Here is a 25607-nt window from a genome sequence, read left to right on the forward strand (position 1 = left end):
AGAAACAGCCTCGTTCTTGTACTTTTACAGCACTGTGTTACACTGTAATTTTGCTGGCAAGGTTTTTCACTCCACTGATAGAGCGTTAGAATATGTAGTCCAATGCCTAGAACAGCATTGCCCAAGTGGAGTCCCTCCACATATGACCTGTATCCTAGATTCTTAACCTGTGGTCCGTGGACTCCCAGGAGGCCACCATGTCCTCACAGGGTTCTGCAAAGGTTTGAAGAAATGTTATGATCTTTTGCAGTTAAAATAGAAAAATGAAAGAAATAAAAGGAAAGGAAATGTAGAATAAAGCCTTAATTTCACTTGGTTATGTAAAACTTTGCTTTTTTTAACCTACCGCCTCCATTAAAAACAGAAGTAAAAATCAGTTATGAGCATAACTGTTTGATAGCAAATAACTGTTTGAACATGCCAGTGAATGATGCTGGGTGGCTATATAAAAATCATTCTGTGCTCATTTATCTTAAAAATAAGTATAGAAACCATTTGAAAAATGAATAGTCAGAACTGAGAATACAAATTTCAGCTATTAAACCTGATATAACAGAGCTTGTACGTGAAGTGCAATACCAACCTTCTCGTTAATTATAGTTACAGTGGTGCCTCGCTTAGCGATCTTAATCCGTGCAGGAAAAAACATTGCTAAGTGATTTCATCACTAAGCGATTTTAAAAAGCCCATAGAAACGCATTAAAAAGCGATTAATGCATTCCTATGGGCTTAAAAACTCACCTTAAGCGAAAATCCTCCATTAGGGGCGGCCATTTTCAGTGCCTCTTGAGGAAACACAGTGGGCGGCCATTTTGTTTTCCTGGCGGCCATTTTGAAACCGCCGATCAGCTGTGTGAAAATGGGCGCTTTGCGATGATCGCTTCCCGGCGATCATCGCAAAGCGAAAAAAACCCATAGGGACCATTGCAAAGCGATCGCTTTTGCGATCGCAAAAACTCAGTCGCTAAGCGATTTCATCTGTCAACGGAGCGACTGCTAAGCGAGGCTCCACTGTATATTAAAATAAAGTTTCCTTTCCCCCCGCTCAACTTGTTTTAAAAATGAGGTACAATTTTGTACAACTTATATTCATGTCATTTTGTAGCTTTCATTTTAATGTGATGTTTTATATAGAAGTTGTTGTTGTTATATACCAGGCGGAGACAATCAAAATTATAAAAAGTTGACTGATATTACATAACAGATACAAGTTTTAACCAGAAATCTAAGTATCTCTTAAATATTGATGTAGTATATATGCTGTTCCTAATATTGCCATTTTTGTAGCTCTGTTGATGCTATTTCCAGACTCTGTAACTATTTATAATACTGTGTGAAATTTCTTGTTATTGTTCCCAAAGCCCCAATGACTATTATTATTATTATTTTAAATTTGTATGAAATTATTCCAATAAAAATATTATAATAGGAGTGTGCACATTAACAGATTAACTTAAGACCCTTCATGAGAAAGGTTAAATCAATATTTGATATGCTTAAATCTTAAGTATTGGTGGTCCACAGCAATAAAAATATGTAAAGGGGGGTCCGTGGTAAAGAAAAATTTAAGAACTGCTGACCTATATTATCCCCTGTCATCACATCCAGTTATCAAAGGTAATAGGAGTTGTAACCAAAAGCTTCTGGTGAAATCCAACTTGGGAGAGGTAGACAAGCAGGCTTCAAATCATGGTTTCTGATCCTACCTGATTTCCTAAAGCATAGTTAAAACTAACTATAGTTCCATGTTCTCACATATCAGCAAACTACAGTTAAAGGTGAAAGTGAACATGTCCATTTTTCTTCTTCTTTTTTTTTGCATTGGAAGGAAGGAAGGGTGGACACGTAAGTCCAAGTTTCATGCATGTCCCTCTGAACCTTAGTTTAAAACTGTATCGGAAATCTACTGATATGGTGCTTTATATTGCTTTTTCTGGATTTTTTAAGCTGGATCACGGTGCATATTTTTTAATATACTGCAGACTGCCAGATTATTTTGGATTGCAACTCCTATTAGTCCTCACCATTGCTTATGTTGGTTAAAGCTAATAGGGTTTGCAATACAACCAATCTAAAGAGCCACATTTTGTCTACTTTGATTCAGTGTCAAGTTTTTAAAAGGAGTGTTTCTTTTAAATAATACAATTCAATACAAATTTCCACACAGTTGGTTATCCTGCAGCAACTCCTCTTTTTTTTAGTAAATATAAAAGGGATTGTTACTTAGCTGTTGTCTTTAAAGATATAGGTATGGTGTGGAATGCAGTAGTATAACTCTGAATTGGGTAATTTACCTTTGCATTATTTGTGCAGTTTCTTGCCTTTAATATTCTCTTCTGTTTCTAGGCATTATCCAATTGGTTTGCTTTTTGACCTTCATGCATCGAATACAGCCCTTCCGTGGAATATTACAGTACATTTCAAGGTATAATTATAATTTATAATTTATTATCTCTTTGGTTTATAGTTCAAAAGATTTACATGAGCACGTTCCATAATTATAATTTCCTAAATAAATGGAGAAAGGGGAATCCCTAGTAGATAGCCATCAAGAATCCTGCTGTTTTATCATTTTTGAGGGTTTGGGGCTTGTTTTTTATTTTGGCTTTTCTATTTTAATCCTAGAAACTTTAGAATTGTTATACATCACCTTACGGCCAATATATTAATGTTTTTTAAATACAGTCTGTCAGGACATGCATACATATGGTTTTCTTCAGGGATATAAATCCTCACATACAACTCTGAAGAACTGTGTTATTCTTTGCCTCACAAGAGAGTGAGGTGATTTGTAGTGTTCGCAATAAGAGAACAAGAATGATTTTTGTGCATATTAAGCAAGATAACTAATTTTGTTAATTGTGCATCATCATGATCTTTGCTAATTGCATGGACTTTTAAAGATTAGAAGAATTAAAGGGCAAAATTAAAGGGAAGAATTAAATACAAAATTGTATTTTGGTTTGTGTATTTTATGTTTATGTTATAGTTACAAATAACAATTTTTTAAAAAGTGGGGGAAAAATAATTAAAGGGCTTCCTGGCATCTTTTTTTTTCAGCAGCCAGATAGTTTTTGCGCTTGCTCTGTATGGATTTGTGTGTGCATTGCTTCTCAAGGGGAAAGGAGTGGTTTTGTGCAGACACTGTTTGTGCCTTGAGGACAAGAAATAACACTCTTTGTCTCACTGTTAGATCAGAGATCTTATACGGCTTGAAAATTCTGTGCTGTGTTATCTGGTGGAGTTGACACAATCTAAAGAGATGAGAATGAAAAATTCAGAAAGTATTTACATCCCCAGTATTTTTCATGTTTTGAGTTTAGTTCAGCTTTATTGGAATAGTAAGTTTAGTTTTAATTTGGAAGGCTTTCTAGCAACCTGATAGTCACATAGCAATTTGTTTCTAAAGAAAGCAATTTTAAGCACTGTTGGTGTGCATGTTACTGTATGTATATTCCAAAGTTTTCCAAGAGTGCAGAATCTAGTGCAGAACTTTGCTTTCGGAGAATCTTGACATTCTTATGAAACGGCCTTACTTACAGAATACAAGGTAAGCTTGAAGATTATGATGACAGTTCTGATAAAGGTTCCAAGTACAAATGTTATATTTCTGGAGAAGCAAAAGTGAGTTTTCCTCCTAGCTTTTATTTATGGCCTAGTTCTAGAATGGTACAATGTGAATTGTGTTTTCATCTACCAAATCTTATTGCAAGGGGGTGCTATACTCCATTGCATAGGTTTCAGCTATAGTGAGAATTGGAATATTGTAGATTTTTTAGTGCAAAGAGGCTTCAGTTGCATAGTTACAAATTAAATTCTGTAAAACAGAGCTTATTTTTAATAGTTTTTGTTTTTAAAAAAACCTCAGCAGAAAAGGGAGGCAAAGTAATATTTGTGTTGACTATAATAATTTGGTATTTCTAGAACTTTCCAGAAAAAGATATTCTGCACTGTCACTCTAAGGATGTGATAGAAGCTCATTTCATGGCTTGCATAAAAGAAGCAGATGCCTTAAAGCATAAGAGTCAAGTAATCAATGAGATGCAGAAAAAGGATCATAAGCAACTTTGGATGGGCTTACAAAATGGTAAGTAAAAATTCTAAAGATGATTCGAAACTAAGCAACAAACAAACAAACCCAAAGTAATGTTCACTGAAGAGGAACAGAGGAATGTCATGGTGATGGCTACCGTATGGAATACAGTGGTACCTCTACTTACAAACGTAATCCGTTCCGGAACGATGGCCGTAAGTTGAAACGTTTGTAAGTGGAAGCGCCATTTCCCATAGGAATGCATTGAAAACTGATTAATCCATTCCGTCTGAAGAAAAAAATACAAAAAAATAAAAATAAAACACTGCAAGCCCCTGGGGCTGCAAAAAAACAAAACAAATAAAAAACAAACATAACCCCACCAGCCCAATCCCACCCTGCAAAGCCATCCAAAAAAGATTTTTTTAAAGCAGCACCTTACCTCCACTGCAGCAACCAGTGCTGGCAGGAAGCCTCCCAGGCTCCAGCCACTGCTGCCGGGCCAGGGCTTCTCCGCTGCCGCCACAGGTTTTCCCGGGGTTCGCCGCAAGTGCCTCCTTTCTCCCCTGCTCCCTCACTGCGCAGCTTCTCGATCAGCATGGGAGGCTTTCCACCTTTCTCCACCACCATCCACTGTTGGGCCAGGGTTTCCGGCCTGGCAGTGGATGGTGACGGAGAAAGGCAGCGATTGGGGCAAGCCCCAGGAAAGCCTCCCATGGCGGCGGAGAAGCCGCACAGCAGGGGAGAAAGGCCGTGCTTGTGGCGAACTCTGGAAAGCCTGCGGTGGCGGCGCTGGAAGCCCAGGAGGCTGAGCCTCCCTTTTCCTAACTGTTGGGGTGAAAGAGCTATAAAGAAGCAGCCTCTTCGCCACCAATGGTTTGAATTTCCCACCCCTTTCCCCTGCCTTTTTTGTTTGTATCTTGAAGCTCCAGCCACAAGTAGAAGCAAAATTTTGTGGCTGAAGCTGTTCGTAAGTTGGAATGTTCATAGGTTGGGACGTTTGGAAGTAGAGGTTCCACTGTATGTACAAGAATGTATTGAACTGGGTCAGGTAATACAGCATGGAAAATCTGATCAGAAAGCAAAATTGGAGAGATGAATAAGATTTGCACAGCCAATTGTTGATAAACAATGTAAAATCCTGTTTTAAACCCTCTACAGTTTAGAAGATCAGTCTGTAGCCAATGTGTGTTGCCAGTGCTGACTTATGTTGCACAGACCTGGACTATTGACAAATTCCATGATGAAAAAGATCACAAAAACTCAAAAAGCAATAGAAAGACAGATGATAAATCATGCTAATAGAGAAAAAAATAGACATAAGTGAACAAATAGCATTATTAAAGTGGAGATGGGAATTCCACACTGTGAGGCAAGTAGAATGGCAGTGGGATAAAAAATACATCTATGTTTTGTTGAATCAGATGAAGGTATCGACTGCAAACTAGATAGAAGGTTAATGTTAAAAGATCTGTAGGACTAACAGCACAAAACAGAAATTTGTGGAAGCAAAAAAACAAGGTTTGTATCTGACACCTCATGTCAGTGAGCTAATAATAATAATGATGGAGGAGGAGGAAGACAAGAAGTACAACTTCCAAAAATTGTTTTTGTTTTTGTTTTTGTTTATGGGCAACAAAGAATGTTTTCACTGTTTGTCAAAATGCCCATCAGGAGAGAGTTGATCTATCTCATATTGCACAATCCTACCAAGTACAGCTATACCAGATGTGAGGAATCTTTTCAGTTTAAGTCTGAGTTTACATTCTTTCTGATCAATGACAAGGAGTGTTGGCTCACAGGAGCACCTAGCTGGGCCAGTGGAACTGTACAATGGTGGCTGGTGCTGTTGATAGCTTAGGAACAAGTAGTAAACTATGCCACCTCCCAGGGATGGAACATGGCCTGGTGAAAAACTTTGGATGGTCACTAAAAATACCCTGCAACTGAATCTTGCCCATCAGTTACTTCCCACCTCTGACTTACATCTTTTTGAAATGCTTAGGATTTTATTGTTCTCCTGTACACTGTGCTTTCAATATTGGTGCTACACAATGTGTAAATAAATAGGAAGAAGCTGCATAATTTTCACTTTCTTGGCAGCAGGTGTAGACACATCCCCTCTTTGATCAAATGTTTAGATGTGTGACCTGTTTCATGGAAGGGGTAAGGGAAGACATGGTAAATTTTCCATCAGTGCAATACATACGCATGGAGAAATTAATTTATACAGCGGCCTAGTTTCTGGACACTGAGTCAGCTGCACTAGTACTGTGGACTAGTATTAAAATCATGAAAGAGCTTAATTTTGTTAGAAGAAAAACTCTAAATCTTAACCGTGGAACAGCATCCTATGTACAAAGTTTGCAAAATGCATGTTGTGTCTGACTGTCTGACACTGCCCACTCAGTTCATTTCCCTCATTTGATCCTGTTCATATAGGAAGTCATGAAGCCATAGGGAAGGATTTTTTTATTAGCAGTTAGTAGTGTGGGAGATGCAGACACTGATAAGCAAGGTTATGCCTAATCTAAAAAGAAAGAGTGTTCAGAATATGGAAAGGCAGTAAAATTGAATAAATAAACTGTGAAATTCTGTTCCACTGTAAATGCTTTAAGCCAGTTTATTAAACATTTGCTTCTCTAATGTTTTGAAGTAGAAATGTAATTTTCTCTTCTTTGGGAGAACGTTGTGGTGATCCAAGATAAGATGTTGCACAGAAATGTTGATGGTACAGTTTCAATGTGTGTCATTGGAAACTGCACCTGTAGAACCCAACAGATAATGTTTTGAAAGCTTTCAAATGCTAATTTTATGTTTGAGACCTTAGTAAAAGAGAAATAAGAAAAACCTATGAAACTAAGAAAACTTTTTAAAACACATGCTGTGTCTTTCAGTATGGCTTTCATTATGGCTTTCATTTTGGATGGGGTGATTTTTATACCTCTCTGTGAAACAAAGTTTATGACCACAAAAAAGAAAAGAAAGTAGCAGTTGTGATAACTGCCTTATGCTTAGTGATACATCTGCAAGTTGCTTTTTCTATGAAACATCATATATTTGTTTTTCTACCCATAACAATTTTGGTTTAACTTCCAGTTGTTTCTGCTGCTGTTATGAACAAGGAGCTGTATGGGTAAATTTTGTTTCTTATAGGCATTAATGCTAACAAAACTAAATGACGCTGTCAATTAGAAATAATAAAGTTATTTTTCTTTAAGTTGTATAAGCTCAGACTTAGATGAAATAGAACTTGACATTCTGGCATTTTAAAATCTTTCTGTATGAAGGTGGAGAGGCAGGTATTTTTTCATGCATCTTCTAATTGCAAGTTCACAAATTAGGAGATCTTTATTTTTGTTGTCACCTGAAGAGTCAAGTTGTAGTTTGACTCAACATAAATATCTATTCTGCCTGATCACTTTAGGTCACTTTAAACTTTCTTCCACTTTTGGATATCAAGCTATCAGAGCAGTACCTCTGAAGTATTGTAAAAACACTCAAATCTAAGTGTTTATAAAGAGGTATCTAGGAAAGTAATTTTTTTAATGTAGTCATTTAAAAATGGCAATATTTAATTCTCTGGCATTCTCAAATTGTATATATTACCTGCAGACTTTATGGCATAAAATACAAATAGTTCAGCAAATATTTCCTGTTTCCCAAAGAAATATTATACAATGGTTATTGTATTCCTATGTTTTGAGGTTCTAAATTTGCCTGTTTGTGAACCGAGGTGCAATAGATAAATTATTAAAGAGCCAGGAGTCAACTGCAAGTTTTTTTTTAAATAAATTGTTTATTTCAGCTTTGGTACATTAAAAAACTCTGCAAAGAGTGAAATCAATAGAATTATAATACTAGGTAATAGAATTTTCTGGTAGAGAACTATTAAGTCTTCATGTCATATTGATTGCTTTTGGATTGTTTTTGTTTTTCTCTCTTGAATGTTTGTCATTGGAAGTATTACCTGGCTATTGTAACTAGTGTGGTAGTAGTCCTGTTCTCATACTCTAGGTGTAAGCACCAATTAACTCAGTGGAACTTATTTCTGAGTAAAAAAGCATAGGACTTTTCTCAGTCTCATCCAGGTGATAGATGGCATTTAAAAATCAAAATGACCTTTCCCCCTAATTCTTCTGACTCATGCTGAAGATGGATTGCGTATTGTATATTAACAAGAAGTTCAAAGCCCCGTGTTCTGGTGGTACATGTGCACCTCTTTACACGTCCTTCTTTTCAATTTCCACATGAAGGTAGTATTGTGATGTAAAATTCAAATTGTGTGTACAAAATCAGTTAAGTGCTGCATCACATTCCAAATATGGTCTTAAAAGATAGTGGGTTTTTTTCCCTCCACCAGGTGTTAGTTGCATTAACCAACAGTCTCCCTGCCTGAGCTAACTGAGCTGCTTTCACAGTGGTGGCGGAGTTTCCTGGGCTTGTTGTGCTGTGGGACTTCAACATCCATGCTGAGGCAGCTTTGTCAGGATTGACACTGGAGTTCATGTCCTCTGTGACAGCTATGCGTCTGTCCCAAATAGTATCTGCCACCACTCATGCTGCAGGGTGCACTTTAGAACTGGTTTTCTGTACTGTGGTTGATGTTGGTGATCTGGGTGTGGAGAAGTTCTCTGTAGTTCCATTGTCATGGACAGATCTTCATATGATGGAGTTTATATTTGCTGGAAATCAGCCTCTGCAGGGGTGAGGACAGAAGGTCCATCCCAGGAGGCTGTTGGATCCAAAAGGTTTCCTGATGGCTCTTGTGGAGTTTCCTGTCACCTCATTGGCCAATCTGTTGAAGTCCTGGTTGATCTCTGAAATGGAGGGCTGTTGACACAATCACTCCTTAGTGTCCTCTTCCTATAAAGCAGAGTCAAACTGGCACCCTAGTTTACGTTGGTGGTAATGAAATAAGTGGGATAGAAACTAGAGTGATGATGGTGGAAAACTTGGAGTGAATCTGACTGAACAGTGGCTAGGGCCCATTGGAAGGCCTATTCCATGGCAGTGGTGATGATGAAGTCATTCTTCTCTGCTGCCATTGCATCTGCACAGAGTTGTCCAGTGGAGCTCTTTTGAGTGGTCAAGGGCCTAGTGCATGCCAGCTCCCAGGAAGAAAATGCAGACCAAAGTAGAGTGCATTATGATGAATTTACAACACATTTTGCAGGCAATATGACTCAGATGCTCTCTGACTTGGATGCTGTAGTTAAATACGGGCTCTGTAGATGACTCCTGCCTGTCCTGTGTTAATGGAGAAGCTTCAGTTTTTGCAGCCTGATGATGTGGACAGGATCCTTGGAGAGGTGAAGGCTACCCCTTGTCTGCTGGACCCTTGCCCTTCCTGGCTTTTGAAAGCTGCCAGAGAGGGACTGGCCGAGGAGGTCTGTGGGATAGTGGATGCCTCCTTGCAGCACGGTAGGATCCCACAATACTTAAAGGAGGCAATAGCAAGACCATTATTGAAAATACTCTCCTTGGACCCCACAGTACTGGATAATTACTGGCCAGTCTCTAATATTCAATTCTTGGGCAAGATGCTGGAGTGGGTTGTAACTTCTCAACTCCAGGGGTTTCCCAGTTGAGATGGGTTTTCAAGATCCATTTCAATCTGGCTTCAGGATGGTGGCTGCTTTGGTTGCCTTGGTGGATGACCTATGCCAGGGCTTGAATAAGGGGAGTGTGTCCCTCTTGGTTCTGCTCGACCTCTCAGTGACTTTCAATACTATTGGCCATGATATCCTTCTGGGCCATCTCTCTGGGATGGGACTGAGAGGCACTGTATTATAGTAATTCCAACCCTTTCTGGAGGGGAGAACCCAGAGGGTGGTGCAGGGGGACCCTGACCACTGGCCAGTGGTGTCCCTCAGGGTTCTGTTTTGACTCCCATATTATTTAACATCTACATGAAACTGATGCGAAAGGTAGTCTGGAGTTTTGGGATCACCATTAAGTGGATTACTCCCAACTCTTAACTCTCCTTTCCATCTAAATCTAAGGAAGCTGTTTCAGTTCTAGATCAGTACCTGGCATCAGTAATGGACTGGATGAGGGTGAACAAACTGAAACTTAATTCGGACAAAAGGCAGATCAAAGAATAGCAATTCAGCTTGTGCTGGATATGGTTACACTCCCTCTGAAAATAGAAGTGTGCAGCTTCGTGGTGCTCCTGGATTCATCTTTGAGCCTGGATGCCCAGTTTTTGGTGGTGGCCTAGGAGTGCTTTTGCACAGTTAAAACTAGTGGGTCAGCTACGCCTTTCTCTCAGTCCCTCTATCTTCACAGGTACATTTGGTGGGGACATGGGAGAGGGCCTTCTCTGTTGCTGCTCCCATACTCTGGAACTCCTTACCATAGAAAGCTAGGCTGGCCTGGAACATGTAACTGTGATTTACTTGTGTTTTTAGTATTGTTCTTATTAAGGGTTTTAATGTTATATTTCTGATATTTGTAATCCTTTGTTAATGTCATAATAATTTATTATTGATTTTTAGTCTTTGTTTCTTTTAATACTGTAAGCTACCTTGGATCCTTTAGGAGAAAAGATGGCTTATGAATATTTTAAATTACATACATGCATAAATGCAAAAAAGTATTGCAGATAGTCAATATGCATATGATTCATTCCAGCAGTTACTGAGTGATTCATGGTGTTTTGATATTTCATTATGAATTGTGGTGGCTTTTTTGTTGTCTAATGCAAAGAGAACAGACTGACCTAAAGAATTACATAAATGCTGTGTCTGCATACTTCTATTTTATGTTATGTTATGTTATGTTGTAAGCCACCTAGAGTGTTCGCGACGAACAGATAGGCAGGGTATAAATGGAATAAATTAAAAAAAATTTAAAAAATAATATTTTATTTCTCACTTGTCAAAAAAGTAAAATAGCAAAGCTGTCTGTTTAGTACTTGAAGCTAATGTTTCTCTCAAACATGTTCAACAGCAATGAAACCTTGCTCTTTTAAAAGTTAATTATATTTATGCTAGAAGCAGCACTATTAATTATTTTAAAACATTGAAAAAATATACTTTATTATGTACTTGTGATACCAGAACATCTGATATCTTCTCTGCACAAAATGTAGCATATTACATAGGAGTGTGAAAAGACAAACAAATCCTGACAACTTATTTAATATTGGATGGAAATATTTTTTTTCTCCTTTACCAGCAACAGCAGAAGAGTAGAACTTCATGACATTTACATCCCCTAGTGAAAATACTTTGGTAGCCAACAATGTCTACAAAAATGGTTTTTGTTGTTTCACTTGCTAATGGAGTGAGCAAAAGCTGTATCAGTTGACTCTAGTAAATGAAACAATGCAAAATGCAGATTTACAATAGTGTACAAATTGCAGCTAACTAATAGCTTGTTGGTCTTGAACCTGGTTGTGTGATTGGCATGTGACCAAGAACACAACCTGCACCTTTTTAATTAGTTGCAGTTTGCTGCTGTGACATACAGCCTCTCACTTACTCCCAAATAAAATCTCAACAGGATTCAGGCCAGTGTTTTGTGTTGGGTGCTGTTGAACAATAAAGTCTTTTGAGGAGCAAATTGCACTTTGTTTTGCTATTTCAGTACCTTCCCTCCTCATTTCTGGTATAGCAAGCAAACTACCTCTCCCAGTGAACTTGCATCCATCAATAAAATTGGATGATCTCCTCCCCATTCCAACTGCCTTTGCATCCTGATGTCTAGGAAACTCTCCAGAGCCAGTTTGCAAAAGAGAAGATTATGCAGTTATGAATTTTAGGTTATAAGAACTGGATATAAGGCACACCTTTGTAACATATGCCATTTAAAAGATCTAATCATGCCAGAGAGCATAGGGCCTCATTCTAGAGTACTGGAATACACTCAATATGATCTTCTTTCTGTATGTAATATGTATATGATATGATGTGAAACAAGTGGATTTATAAAGGAAAGGGTATTCTCCAATGTGGTACTCAAATCCAGAACAGCCCTTCATAAGAAGATATGACTGGCACTAACATTTTCTTCTCAGAGTCAGATTAAAACAATCCTCTTTGCCTAGGTGTTTTACAGTTTACATGTATATTTACATTTTAAGGTGTAAATTCATTTTTATGTTTTTGTTTGCCAGTAGAAGAGGATTTTTATACCTCTTAATTTGTATTTGCGTACTGTTCTGAGCTGCCTTGTAGACTGATGAGCAAATTATAAATTTGAAAAATTAATTAATTAAATGAATGAACAATTGAAAGATTTGTATTTTATGTTTTAATGGTAGTAATTAATACATTTTCAAATAATTTCCTCTTGTTTTAAGACAAATTTGATCAGTTTTGGGCTATAAACCGGAAACTCATGGAGTACCCTCCAGAGGAAAGTGGATTTCGTTACATTCCCTTTAGAATATATCAGGTAGGTGTTCATATGAAAGCTTGTTTTCAGAAAAATGTTGTTCAGTATGTATAATTCTGCCCTGTGTAACAGCTTGAAAATCAAGAAAATATGGCCAAATTATTTTGTTGCTGTATACCTTGCAATATTTTGCCATGGAAGAGAGAACATATTGGGAGGGAGCTGGTGGGGCTGGGTTGAGGGGGTTTCATGTTTTATTCTGTAAACTATCCAGAGTAGTGGATATTCACTAATGGGGCTGTATACAAACCAAAGGAAGGAAGGAACAAGTCAGGCATCAATAAATGTAAGCAGGTTGTGATTTTATTAAAGGTCGTGTCATATATGTTTCCATTTATAGGGTGAGGGGATAGCTCTGTTCCCCCCTCTGAGAGGTTTAGGAGTCATGAATGGGTGCCAATCAATATGTATCCCCACATAAATTTTCAGTGTTGAAAGATTGTACACTATTCCTTTTGTGTAGAGTGGCAGATATAAAGTGGCTGCTTGGCCCCTGTATCAGCTCTTTGGTTGTGCCACCCTTGTTTACTCCTGCTTCACAGAATGTTAGAGCTGGGGGGGATTCAAAGGTCATTGAGTTCAACTCCTTGCCAAAGCAGGAAACTCACACTTAAGTATCCCTGATAGATGACCGTCCAACCTGTGTTTAAAAATGAGAGCGAGGTCACTGTTTTCTGAGATAGTTCATTCCATTGTGAAACACCTCTTACTGTAAATTTATATGTTTTTATAGAACTGTGTAAGTTTATAAATACAAAATGTTCTATGTCTGTAATAGCTTGTCAATTTAAATTATACCATTTGCCATCATTTATCAATTTAGTTTATTTTAATAAATTTGAGGTTTAATATTGCTGTTCTCAGTATAAGCTTGCTTGGTGGTATTCTTGATGGAGAATCAGTTTTTAGTACTAGAACTGCAGTTTATAACAAAGGAAACCTAAGACAAAGAAAACCTAAGAGTTGATGCTCAGCCTGAATTAATTTGTCTTGCATTTACTTCGTATTAAATCATTTACCTTTACTTTTAATAAAGCACACTGTGCAGTTGTCATTCAAACCAGCTTTATATCAACAGTCTAGAACTAGCTATCCTTACAAATGGCTTACCATTTGGTAGAATATCCTGCCTCAGACTATTTATTTCCTCTTCTTATGCTTGCCTTCTTACAAAATCATTCTTGGAAGTTCCATGATACACAGTTCAACAAAAAATTGAACATGGATTGTTTGTAAAATAGTGGCTAAATGGAATAATACTAGTTGTAGTTGAATTTCTAAAAAGCATTAATCATGCGTGTTAGAGTTCTCCGGAGTTTCTCCCTCAATACCTGGTCCCATTTACTCATGTTCATATGTTACAGGACTTATGCAAAGGTTGTTGGTACAAAATTTGACTATAATAGTTTTAATCTTATTATACTGAAAAAAGTACACCTAGAGCATTTTATGGACATTTCAGACAGCATCAAACTGTAATAAAGAAAGTACAGTTTTTGTTTGGCTTGATTTTTGATTTGATAAACTGTGAATATTGCCATTGTTCTGCCACCTGAAGCTGCTACACTATAGAAAAGGGAGTAGATGTGAGGCAGTCAACTGTTAAAAGAATGGAATGAATGCAAAAATGGCATATGAAGCAAGTATGTGCCATCTAAGCCAATCTGCTTCCTAAAATATGATTTTGCTTTTTGTAGTTTTGGAAACTAAATCATAGTTGGATGTGATGTTTATTTTGCACTGTTGAATGAGAAGCTCTTTAGAAACATCTCTGATAGGTATGCAGATGGTATGCACACAGATTTCTGGATGTTACTGATACATCCTACTTCACATTGTTAATGTTTTTCATCTCTGCTTCCCTATCCCACACTGTTCAGGAAGAGTGGAGAGCTTTTAAGAGAATGTGACAATTGCAAGGTGCTGGAAGTATTTATTCCATGGATTTCCTTTAGGTTAATTTGGGTTAGGATCCAAACTGTGTGTGTGTGTGTTTAGTCGTTTAGTCGTGTCCGACTCTTCGTGACCCCATGGACCAGAGCACGCCAGGCCCTCCTGTCTTCTACTGCCTCCCGGAGTTGTGTCAGGTTCATGTTGGTTGCTTCGCAGACACTGTCCAGCCATCTCATCCTCGGTCGTCCCCTTCTCCTCTTGCCATCACACTTTCCCAACATCAGGGTCTTTTCCAGGGAGTCTTTTCTTCTCATTAGATGGCCAAAGTACTGGAGCCTCAGCTTCAGGATCTGTCCTTCCAGTGAGCACTCAGGGTTGATTTCCTTTAGAACTGATAGGTTTGTTCTCCTTGCAGTCCAGGGGATTCTCAAGAGCCTCCTCCAGCACCACAATTCAAAGGCATCAATTCTTCGGCGGTCTGCTTTCTTTATGGTCCAGCTCTCACTTCCATACATCACGACAGGAAAAACCATAGCTTTGACTATTCGGACTTTTGTTGGCAAGGTGATGTCTCTGCTTTTCAAGATGCTGTCAAGATTTGTCATTGCTTTCCTCCCAAGAAGAAGGCGCCTTTTAATTTCAGGGCTGCTGTCTCCATCTGCAGTGATCATGGAGCCCAGGAAGATAAAATTTGACACTGCCTCCATATCTTCCCCTTCTATTTCCCAAACTGTACTTTCTTGCAACTGTCAGTTAAACTACAGTGTGTCATCTATAGCTATCCCATGATTTTGACTCGTTGTTCTATCCGGTCTCAATACTTTAGGACCTTGGTGCTAAGTTTGCATTGTTAATGACTCATTTATTGTGTATAAATAATGGTAAAAGAGGAGCAAATAGGCTCCACTATCTGTAAGTGCAACTTGCTTGGATAGCTTTCCTTTCAAAAAAGCAGAAGGTTGAGAAGTGTGCCTGCATTTCAGCTAGATGCATAATCATTGCCATGCTGTGCTGAATCTGTTGTAATTTTCTTTAAACTGTGTTACTATTTGAATTTGTATGAAAAGCTGTGGGGTAGAATTCAGGTGACTTGGATGAACTGCAGATAAAATTAGTTTTCTGGGTGGCATCTTAAAAGAAGAGAGTAAGAGATTCCTAAGTAGTGCATGTGGGAGACTCAGTTTAAACAGTTGCCACAGTTTATCCTTGGTTCATGAAATAATGCTGCTCTTAATCAAATAGGAAGTTCAGAGTTACATTTACTCCTTACAACACATCCTGCCAAATGAAAGGATGTAAGGAAGACATGGGCTGTTGCCCACATATGATTAGCCAATTGTCCTCAAACTATTTGTGACCAAAATCTTTGCAGCGTTATTGTCTAGACAAAATTGTAATAATCCTTACTATATAAAAATAAGTAAGTCTAACTTCATTCCAGATGTGTGTGTAATTCTAATGGCTGCCCTTAATTCAACCACAGTCTCTGAGACATTCAAATTATTTAGGTTAAGTATTACTGATGTTACTTTGATACTGTTATAGACATAATGATAACATTTTACTAAATAACAGACCATGACAACTAAAGGTTTCCGCTATGGGTGTGCTATATGTATATTTGTTTCAGATTCCTCAAGAACTATATAATCATTTGATTTCTCCAAACAGGTGTGTGTGTGTGTGTGTCTAAGAGAGAGAGAGAGAGATTGAAATGGATGTGTTAAGTTTTGTCTTTGGAAGTAGGTATGGTAAGGTTATTTTCAGTTGTTGGTTTTAATGGTTCAGGTACAGCTGAAAATTTATGTATTTTGTATAATAAACCTCTGCAAGCATGTAGTTCACCTGAAAGATGGAGTGATATTCCCTTTTGTTGACAGCTTTAAGAGGGAACAAATTATGGAGGATAAGGTCATTGATGGCTACTTTTCATGGTGACTTTACGTTGTTTCCATTGATGTCCTAATTACCTCAGCTGGACAATGAACATGCAATATGATGACAGTTGAAGATATATTAGAGAATGAGTGGAGTGTGTGTGCACAAGTAATTTATCTTCATAATAATTTCAGAACATTTGATATGAATTTACTGTATGTGTAGGTGAATTTCCTCTGCCCGGATTTAGTATACAGTACTTATTTGTCTGGATTGTTGCTGAGCAGGAGCAGGGTACCCAAATATACAGCAGTACATTTTGGAGTAGTCTTAGCAGATTCGTGTTTTTTTTTAAAAAAAAATAATAACAGTCATGTGTTGTCCAGTCAATTCTGAGTTATGGTGACTCTTTTCAGGGTTTTCCAGGTATAGAATGCTTAGAAGTGGTTTACTAGTTCCTTCTTCTGCAGGCATCCTGGGACTCTGCAGCTTGCCCAAGGCCACACAGGCTGGCTCTTCTGGGAGACACAATGGGGAATTGAACTCCCTACCTCTGGCTCTGCAGCCAGATATCTAAACCCCTGAGCTATTTGCATATCTAGAAGTATTTTGGTAGTGAACATGTATTATTGATGAGAGAAGAAATGTTGGAGAACAGGGGAACTGATTGTCTGGTTACACTGTGGATATTTGAAGGAGTGCCTCTCCCTATACAAACCTACCCAATCACTAAGATCTGCTGGGCAGGCCCTCCTCTGTGTCCCAGAATTGAGAACAATTCATTATGTTGAGACTTAGGGAAGAGTTTTTTTCTACCCTATCAGCCCAACTATGGAATGCCCTCAACTTGGAAGCTCATTTCGCACTGACATGGGCATCATTTTGGTGCCAACTGAAAACATTTATTACAGCCTTCTTGAGGATCATGGCCTGTGAAGCTTTTAATGCAATTATTTGAATGTTTAAATTTTATGTTTTAAACTGTTTGGTTTTAAATACCTTACGTTTAAAAATCATTTTATATAGCTCTGTAATACACCTGGAGATCCTGTGATATAGGACAATCTATAAATGTTTTGGATTCCCAGTGTGGTATAATGGGTAGAGGGACAGACGAGAATTAGAATCTCTACTTGGTCATGGAAACTAACTGGAGGATTAGAACTGTTAAAACCATTCCTTAATATTTCACTTATCTTGAAAGCCCTATTACGGTCACAGGACACATACACATAAGTGGTTTGAATGAACTAATGAATGAATTAATGAGCGTTATATATTGTGTGTAATTTAAAACACCAGCAATTTACACAAAAATGTCAAACAGGTATTGATTGCAAGAATTCATTTAGCATGAACAGGTATCATGTTTGAATCAAAGAATGCAAGTATACTTTCTGGAAGAATGGCTGAAATTTATTAATTAAAAGATTGAAGTTAAAATGAGTATTCAGAAGTCAGCAGTTGCTTACTCTCAAGGTTTTAAGTCAGGATGAAACCAGTCTTCAGTTAAAAGCAGAGGGAAAATATGTTGCTGTCAGACCTTTTAATTATTCAGAAACAGATTGATCAAACCTAGGTCTAATTTCTTGCTGTGCTGATAACCAAAGGAAGTAACGCAAGAATAGCTATAGCTTTTTGACTGCTAAAATATTGACATGTGGAAATCATAAGATGGTTAGTGTGTGGGTTGAACATGTAAGGTAATTTGCAGTGGTTTAAATACAATTAGGAACCCTTTCTTTTATGTAGATGTAAAGACTAGTAAGTCTGTTGGCTTTCATTCTCAAGAATTGTAATTTGTGGGTTATGTGTTTTCATGTTATGATTACATCCTGTATAAACTGTTCAACTAACTGGGTTTTAGGCAGTGTATTTAAACCAATGTCTTTATATATGAGTCTCAGTCATATTTGTTTGGAATACTTGTGTAAAATGTATTAGTTGTGCTATGTTTGGATAACACTATAGTACTGTGCTGTGTTTGTCCCAAGATTCAGCTCTAGCTCTGACATAAGCTTTCCAAGCAGGTCAAGGTTCTTTTGTTAGGAAGTTCGAAACCTCTTTTTTTCATATATATCAGCCAGAATCCTACTTCGCAAATAGTGTAAGTCTTGGTGACAAATTGCTGGTTATTTCTGAAATCCTGACTGCATTTCTGAGCAAGCACATGATGGTGTGTGGTTAGGCATATGCCCAAGTATACAACTAGCACTTGTTAATATGTAGCAATTTACCACCAAGACGTCAGCAATTTTCTTTAACCCAAGTGTAAATTGACAATAGGATTGTGGCCAATATTTGTCATTTTATATACAGGGTTAGTCTTTTTGTAGATTAGAATATATTTAAAGGTGGGTTATTCCTTAATCCTGAAGCTTCTCCTTTTCCTACTACTCTGTTCAACATATCTCTACTTTAAAATCCCCATTCATGCTACCTTTCAATCTGGAAAATAAAATACTAAAGTTTAGCATATCTATAGCTAATATATATATATAGCATAAGGACACACACCACCAAGAGGTGTGGTTTTGTAAATTTGTTTTTAGAACAGTACAGTGAGTGTTGTCTTACCTTATTCATCATGCACATGTGTGATAATTATGTATAGATGTTTATTCTAACTGTGGTTTAAAAAAATTAATGTTATCTCTTACTGTCAGGCAACAACTGAACGACCTTTTATACAGAAGTTGTTTCGTCCTGTTGCTGCAGATGGACAGCTGCATACATTGGGGGATCTCCTAAAAGATGCTTGCCCTGCTGCACTTAATCCAGAAGGTAGTAGATGAAATGGCATGTTAAAACATGTGCTTTCTTGCTTGTTGTGTCTCAGGAAGATACTTTTGGCCATTTGCTATTTAATAATATGAAATAGAATCGGATTCAAGTAGGGTCATATTTTTATTGGACCAATATTTAAAAGGCGAGCTCCTTAGGGATTCTTTGATAGGCCAGCTATCACAGAACCTAAGTTGGGAGAGAGAACAGAAGAGTTCAGAAGTCCTTTTGGGTAGATGTTAAAGCCAGGGAATGTTGTATTTTTCCACCGCTATAGACAAAGGGCTGCAAGTCACTTAGTGAACTATCCATTGTTTTTAGCTGAACCATATGGCTATTGTGTTGGCTGGGAACGGGAGTACTAAGAAACATGGCAAACCTTTATAAGAAAAGTTGGAAATTGAATGTAGTTAGTGCACTGGAAAAAAGGAATACAGTGGTGCCTCGCAAGACGATTGCCTCACTGGATGAAAAATGCGCTAGACGAATGCGTCCGGCGAGGTTTTTGGTGCCTCGCAAGATTATTCTTTCTATGGCCATTTTTCGCACGATGAATGCACTTGCAGAGGCTTGTCTAGCACCATTTTTGAAGATTGCACCCTTTCCCCCTGCCTTCGGTAAGGCTCCAAACAGAAAAAGGGAAAAACAGAAAGCCTTTTTCCATTCGGAGCCTTACTGAAGGCAGGGGGAAAGGCCACAATCCTTAAAAATGGTTCTGGACAAGCCTCTGCAAGTGCCGCTTGGAAGGACCCCGGGGCTTCTCTTGCACCATCGGAAGAGTGGCGGGGGGTCCCTCCGAGCGGAGAGCGGCGCTTGCAGAGGCTTGTGCAGCACCATTTTTGAAGATCGCACACTTTCCCCCTGCCTTTGATAAGGCTCCAAATGGAAAAATGCTTTCTTTTTCCCCCCTTTTTTCCATTTGGAGGCTTGCTGAAGGCGGGGGAAAGGGCACGATCTTCAAAAATTGTGCTGGACAGGCCTCTGCAAGTGCCACTTGCTGCTCGGAGGACCCCCGCCAGTCTTCTGATGGTGCAAGGGAAGCCCCAGGGGACCTCCTAAGGTGGCGATCCAGGTGAGGGGGGGCACCAGTCCTCTGATGGTGCTTCCCCAGCTCCCTAACTGGTAAGTGACTTATTTTTTTAATTAAAAAAATCCCATAGGAATGCATTAATTAAATTTCAACGCATTCCTATGGGAAACCACAGCTCGCAAGACAACATTAACCCTGGAATGGATTAATTTTGTCTTGTGAGGCACCACTGTAAAAATAAATTTATATTACCTGGTGAGAGGTGAATCCCTCCTTACTCTGGTGTTGGATCCTGCCATGAACTGGGATGACCCAGGAACAGTATCATTTGGTGGTGCTACTAATAAATTATTGTAGCTTTTGTATTCAGAAGGGACTACATTAGAACTAGGAAACAAGGCAGGGGTAGGCATGTCTTACACACCAGACTTTTGTGTTGACTATTGCACTTCATAACTAATTAGCTGTAGTTGAAAACCAAATACTTTAAAAGCTGACCATTAGTCCTTTCACTTCAACATATGGGAGTCACAGGAAGAACAATGCTTTGACTTCAAATCACACTTGACTTGTAGCAAGCAAGTGATTTTGTGCCCACTGGCATATGTGGGATTCTACCTGGGCTGGCTCTTGGCATGTCACAGCAGACAGTCAGAGCCTTAGAATAATGTGCCAAAAGCATCATGTGATGAAGTCAGGATGAGCTGATAGCAGGAATTGACCTCTTTTAGCAGATAGCCACAATAATCTGCTTCTGCTTCATCTCCCGAAGTCTGGAATTGGCAACAGAAATTACAAGTGTTACTGTAAGCGTTCATCCTTTCTGTCTTGGATCTGGAGAGGCCACAGACTCAGTTATGCAACGCAGTTGGAGGTAGTGAGATCACCTTGGAAGCACAGCACCAGAAAAAGAAGACAAAAAGGACATTTTCAATGCACCTGTGCTGTGTTTCTGGGTACTCTGAGTACCTCCACAGTATTGCACAATTGCTTGAACAAACTTTCTCCTTTATAGCACCAAGATTGTAATAAGTTTGAGGCTTGGTTGCATGTATCTCACCATAAGGCAGGAGAACTCTTTCTCTGGCAAGCAGAACTGGGAGCTTTTGGCTTGTTGATAAAACAAACAGCCTTGCTATCAGCTGACATTCGAGGAAGTCAACTTTATAAGGCCTTTTCCTATTGTTTCGATACTCAAGTGAGAATGCTTTCAATCTGAAACATACTCAATGGTAATTATACTATTCCTTTTTTCTTAATTGTATTGTACTCATATTTATGAATGCTATCAATTTTATTAGGTATTTAAGCAACTGATGTTCAAAAATGCAACTCCAGTAAATGGCAAAAATGAATTTTACATGTTATTACTTGTTTCATTTATTCCACATAGTTTGCAAGCCAAGAAGTATTAGAGTTTGTAGTCTTCTTATAAACACTACTCTCTTTCTGTTTGTGATCATGAGGTAAAAGCTGTCTAATCTTGTATATGGACTTTTTACCACTACATCATGTCAGTTTCTCTTAAGATTGAGATCTCAATCCCCAGGAAGCATTTTCTGCCTAAGATTAATGGCCCTTTAAAGTCAGTGTTTGATGTATTCTTTTTTGGCTTGCTATATCCTGACTTAGTTTAACCCTCTTTGACCTGACCCTACTGACTATTACCACTGTGGCTGAGACAGACATCCTTCAGCATGATGTATGTTGGATAGACACCAAGGCTGTGGTTCTTTCAGGGCTTGGATTCAATTAGCTTGATTTTTACTGATCCACAAAGAAATAGCAAGTGTTCCTTCAGGACTGCCTGCATTTCCCTAAGTTTTTCAGGGTTCTCTTCTTCATTTTCCTGCTCACTGAAAACATTACAGATAGCAATAACACCCAGAATAGAGGAAGCCAAGGGTATAAAGCTGAAACCATTTCCCAGAAACTACAGATATCTTACTTAAATGAACAAACATACTGTATTTTTCGCTCCATAAGACGCACCTTTCCATAAGACGCACCAATTTTTAGGAGAAGAAAACAGGAAAATATAATCTGTTTTCTTCGCTCCATAAGACGCACAGACTTTCCACCCCTGTTTTGTGGGGAAAAAGTGTGTCTTATGGTGCGAAAAAATACGGTATCTTTACTTATATTGTAATATTTTCCTTGGGTTCTTGAATCACATAGAGCTAATGTGGCGCTTACTAAGATTAAGGCTGAAATGTAAGTTCCCAGTTTGAATATCAACTGTTAGCAGTTACAACCAGTTCTCTGTGAAAGAGAGATAAAAATACTTGTCAGTCTTAATAGGATTATCCTTAGGATCATAATGTGTACTTGGACCACTCAGAAATATAGCTGTATAAGAAAGTTTACTTACTGGAACCATGGCACTTATAAGATCTGGTCTTTGTCCAGATGGGCAGTATGAAAATGTAACAAACAAACGAAGAAACAAATAAATCATCCTGGCTCTTGTATTTCTGATCACCGTGTAAGGGTGTGAAAGCTGGAGCGAAAGGAAAGTTGACAGGGGGAAAAATCAAGTCATTTGAAATGTGGTGCTGGAGGAGAGCTGTGCATATAGCCTAGACTTGCCAGAAAAACGAACAGGTGGGTCCTGGAGCAAATCAAGCCTGAACTATCTTTAGAAACAGAAATGTTGAAACTGAGTCTATCGTACTGTCCTACAGCATAAGAAGGCAGGATTCTCTGGAAAAGGAAATAAGGCTGGGAAGAGTTGCAGACAGCAAGAAAAGAGGAGAGTCAAATACGAGATGGATTGAGGCCCTAAAGACACCTCGGGTTTGAGTTCGTAAGAGCTGAGCAGGACTGTTAAGAACAGGACATTTTCAAGAGAGCTCATTTGGAGGACACATAACAACAGTAATAGTTAGTGTATAGAATATGGTGGCATTACATGCTGAGGATTAGAATCTCTCTATATAATGTATTTCTATATCATATAAAGAAGTACTAAGGATATGTTGAACTAGTTTGGTTGTTACTTGTTAGATGAATGCAGATGTATCCTGAGGAAGTCGATGAAACAGGAGATATTAGGGATGAGCACTTTGGATTTTCTGTATTTAAGTAGTCTCTGTCCTACTTTTTGTTGTTAATGTATAAAAAACGAAGCTTCCACAGTGCTTCCTGGACATTTTGGTACTTTTGGACACGCCTCTACAGAATCTGAAAGGTGGAAAGGGAGTTATAACTAAGACGTACAGAAATTTTTAGTGCTTTCATATACAGTGGTACCTCGACTTACAAACGTCTCCACTTGCAGCCGTCCAAGTTACAAATGGCTCCGTTCGCAAAATATTGCTTCAACTTGCAAACGGAGCCTCGATTTACAAACAAACAAACAAAAAAAACACCTTTCTTGCCCTTTTTTTGACCTAAGTTCATCTTGGGTCAAAAGAAGAAAAAAACAAAAAAAATTCTCCCCCTAGTGGTAGAGTACGGATTAACCGGCTTTGCATTAGTTCCTATGGGAACGAATGCCTCTACCTACAAACAGCACCTCGACATACGAATGAAAAACAACCTGGATGGATTAAATGGTTTTCAATGCATTCCAATGGAAAAGTTTGCCTTGAATTACAAACTTTCTGACATAAGAACGCCATTCCAGTACGGATTAAGTTCGTAAGTCGAGGTACCACTGTATCCCACTACACTTCTGTGAATGCATCCAGGCAGTTATATCTAAATTATAACTTCTTATAATTTATAATTTATAATTATAAATTATAATTGCTTAAGGCAATTATTGTAAACCACCCAAAATTGCTATGCACTATGGGGCAGCATACAAGTTCCACCCCCAATTTAATTGCAAATTACATAGTGACAAAAAAGTAAATGCATTTACAATGTATTAAAAATACTGATTAAAAAAACACTCAGCCAACAGTTCTTAAATGGGTTTGTGATGATGCATTTACGTAATACATGTTTTAAAGAATTTTTTTAGTTCATTTAAATTGAAAGCTTTCTAGCTTTAACTTTCTCCATGACAGGGTTTCTCACTGTTCATTCAGTTAAAATACGCAACAGGAAGATGATAATGAGTTCACATGGTAAGGATTCTGCAGAATTTCATTATGTAATGAAACAGCATGACCCTTGTTTCAAACATGTTTTAGCCTATAGATTTTTCATTAGTGACCCGGCTTTTTCTCTCTTGGAACTAGATGGTGAAAAGAAGATTCAAGTGGTGATTCATGGAATAGAACCAGTGTTGGAGGCACCAGTACAGTGGCTAAGTGAACATATGAGTTATCCTGATAATTTTCTTCACATTAGTGTTATCCCCCAACCTACAGATTGAAATGTCAGCTTGTTTGCCAGGAGGATCGGCTTCTGATTGGAAAAAAATAAAGTCTCCTTGCTTTGTGAGGGTGACCTGAACAGAAATCCTTGCTGCTGTAAGCCAAACAGGAAGCGAGATCCTTCATATGATAAGAGCAGTTGGGCTGGCTGTATTTTGCTTCAGCCATATTTTCTCCACTGCTGCCATTAACCTCAAGACTTTACAAGACTGCTGTATATCTCCTGTTTTCTAATATAAAATATGAAAGGAGAGCATGGGGATAATTGGGAATATATGCCCATCTGTGTTTCTTATTAATCAATAAACAGGGATATTTTCTAAAGTTGTAGTGACTTCTTGTTACAATAAATTTTGATTTAATCAGACAAGCAGTTCTGACTTTCAGGAATTCTTTATAAAAAGATTAAACTATTTCATCATTTCATACACAAGTTATCTCTTATGTTTTATACTGGGCAGTTAAAGTTTTAAGTAATTTTCACATGTTTTGAATTTCATCAGCTATTTCCTGATTCTCACTGTATTATCTGAAAGTAAGTCTTATTGATTTAAGTACAGATTAATGCTGCATAGTATATTTAGCAGCTTTTCATACTTTCTCTGCAGATGGTCACTGTGTGTGTGTGTTCCCTAAATGTTTCCCCAAGCGTGTTCTCTAGTTTGTGGAAACATATGGGGAGGAGAGGAAATGGGGTTATTCTGCTGTCCTCACAGAGGTCTGTTCACATTATGGATGAAGTCCATAGAGTAGGGTACCTTTTCTTGAAATATGGTGCACTTTTTTTCTCTTTAAAATCCTAGAGGTATGATGGCCTCAGTGCAAGGTGTGTTTTTTTTGTACAGCAGTGTGCTTTACACAGAGACTTCACTCCTATCAAACAAATGATCAGCTCTACCCTGTTTTCTCAAAAATAAGACCTAACCTGAAAATAAGCCCTAATATGATTTTTCAGGATGCTCGTAATATAAGCCCTCCCCCAAAAATAAGCCCCAGTTAAATGAAACCCCACCCTTAACCATTGGGCAGCAACCAGAAGAAGATGACATGACTATATTTGAATAAATGTAGATTGTTCTACATGAAAAAATAAAACATTCCCTGAAAATAAGACCTAAGGTGTCTTTTGGAGCAAGAATTAATATAAGACCCTGTCTTATTTTGGGGGGGGAAACACGATAATAGCAGATTTGAGGTTTTTATAGACTGGGACACTCTGATTCCCAAGGAAGTGAGGGGATCCAGGCAGCCCTGATTG

The 25607-nt window shown here is 38.2% G+C and overlaps 1 protein-coding gene across 2 annotated transcripts in view; it reads left to right on the forward strand.

Moving 5' to 3' along the window:
- ATG5 (autophagy related 5) overlaps positions 1-24722 on the forward strand; it is a 44265-nt gene extending 19543 nt beyond the window's left edge. The window contains exons 4-9 of one of the 2 annotated variants that reach the window (XM_072998267.2): positions 2347-2425; positions 3925-4087; positions 12342-12436; positions 18874-18991; positions 24038-24097; positions 24212-24722. In XM_072998267.2, the coding sequence (XP_072854368.1) occupies positions 2347-2425; positions 3925-4087; positions 12342-12436; positions 18874-18991; positions 24038-24097; positions 24212-24348 (652 nt within the window). In that variant the 3' untranslated portion in view covers positions 24349-24722. The remainder of the gene's footprint in view (positions 1-2346; positions 2426-3924; positions 4088-12341; positions 12437-18873; positions 18992-24037; positions 24098-24211) is intronic. The other variant, XM_020777660.3, reaches the window with a different exon arrangement.
- Positions 24723-25607: the final 885 nt, after the last annotated feature.

This window comes from Pogona vitticeps, chromosome 1 (genome assembly GCF_051106095.1).
Source record: "Pogona vitticeps strain Pit_001003342236 chromosome 1, PviZW2.1, whole genome shotgun sequence".
Taxonomy (NCBI): Eukaryota; Metazoa; Chordata; class Lepidosauria; order Squamata; family Agamidae; genus Pogona; species Pogona vitticeps.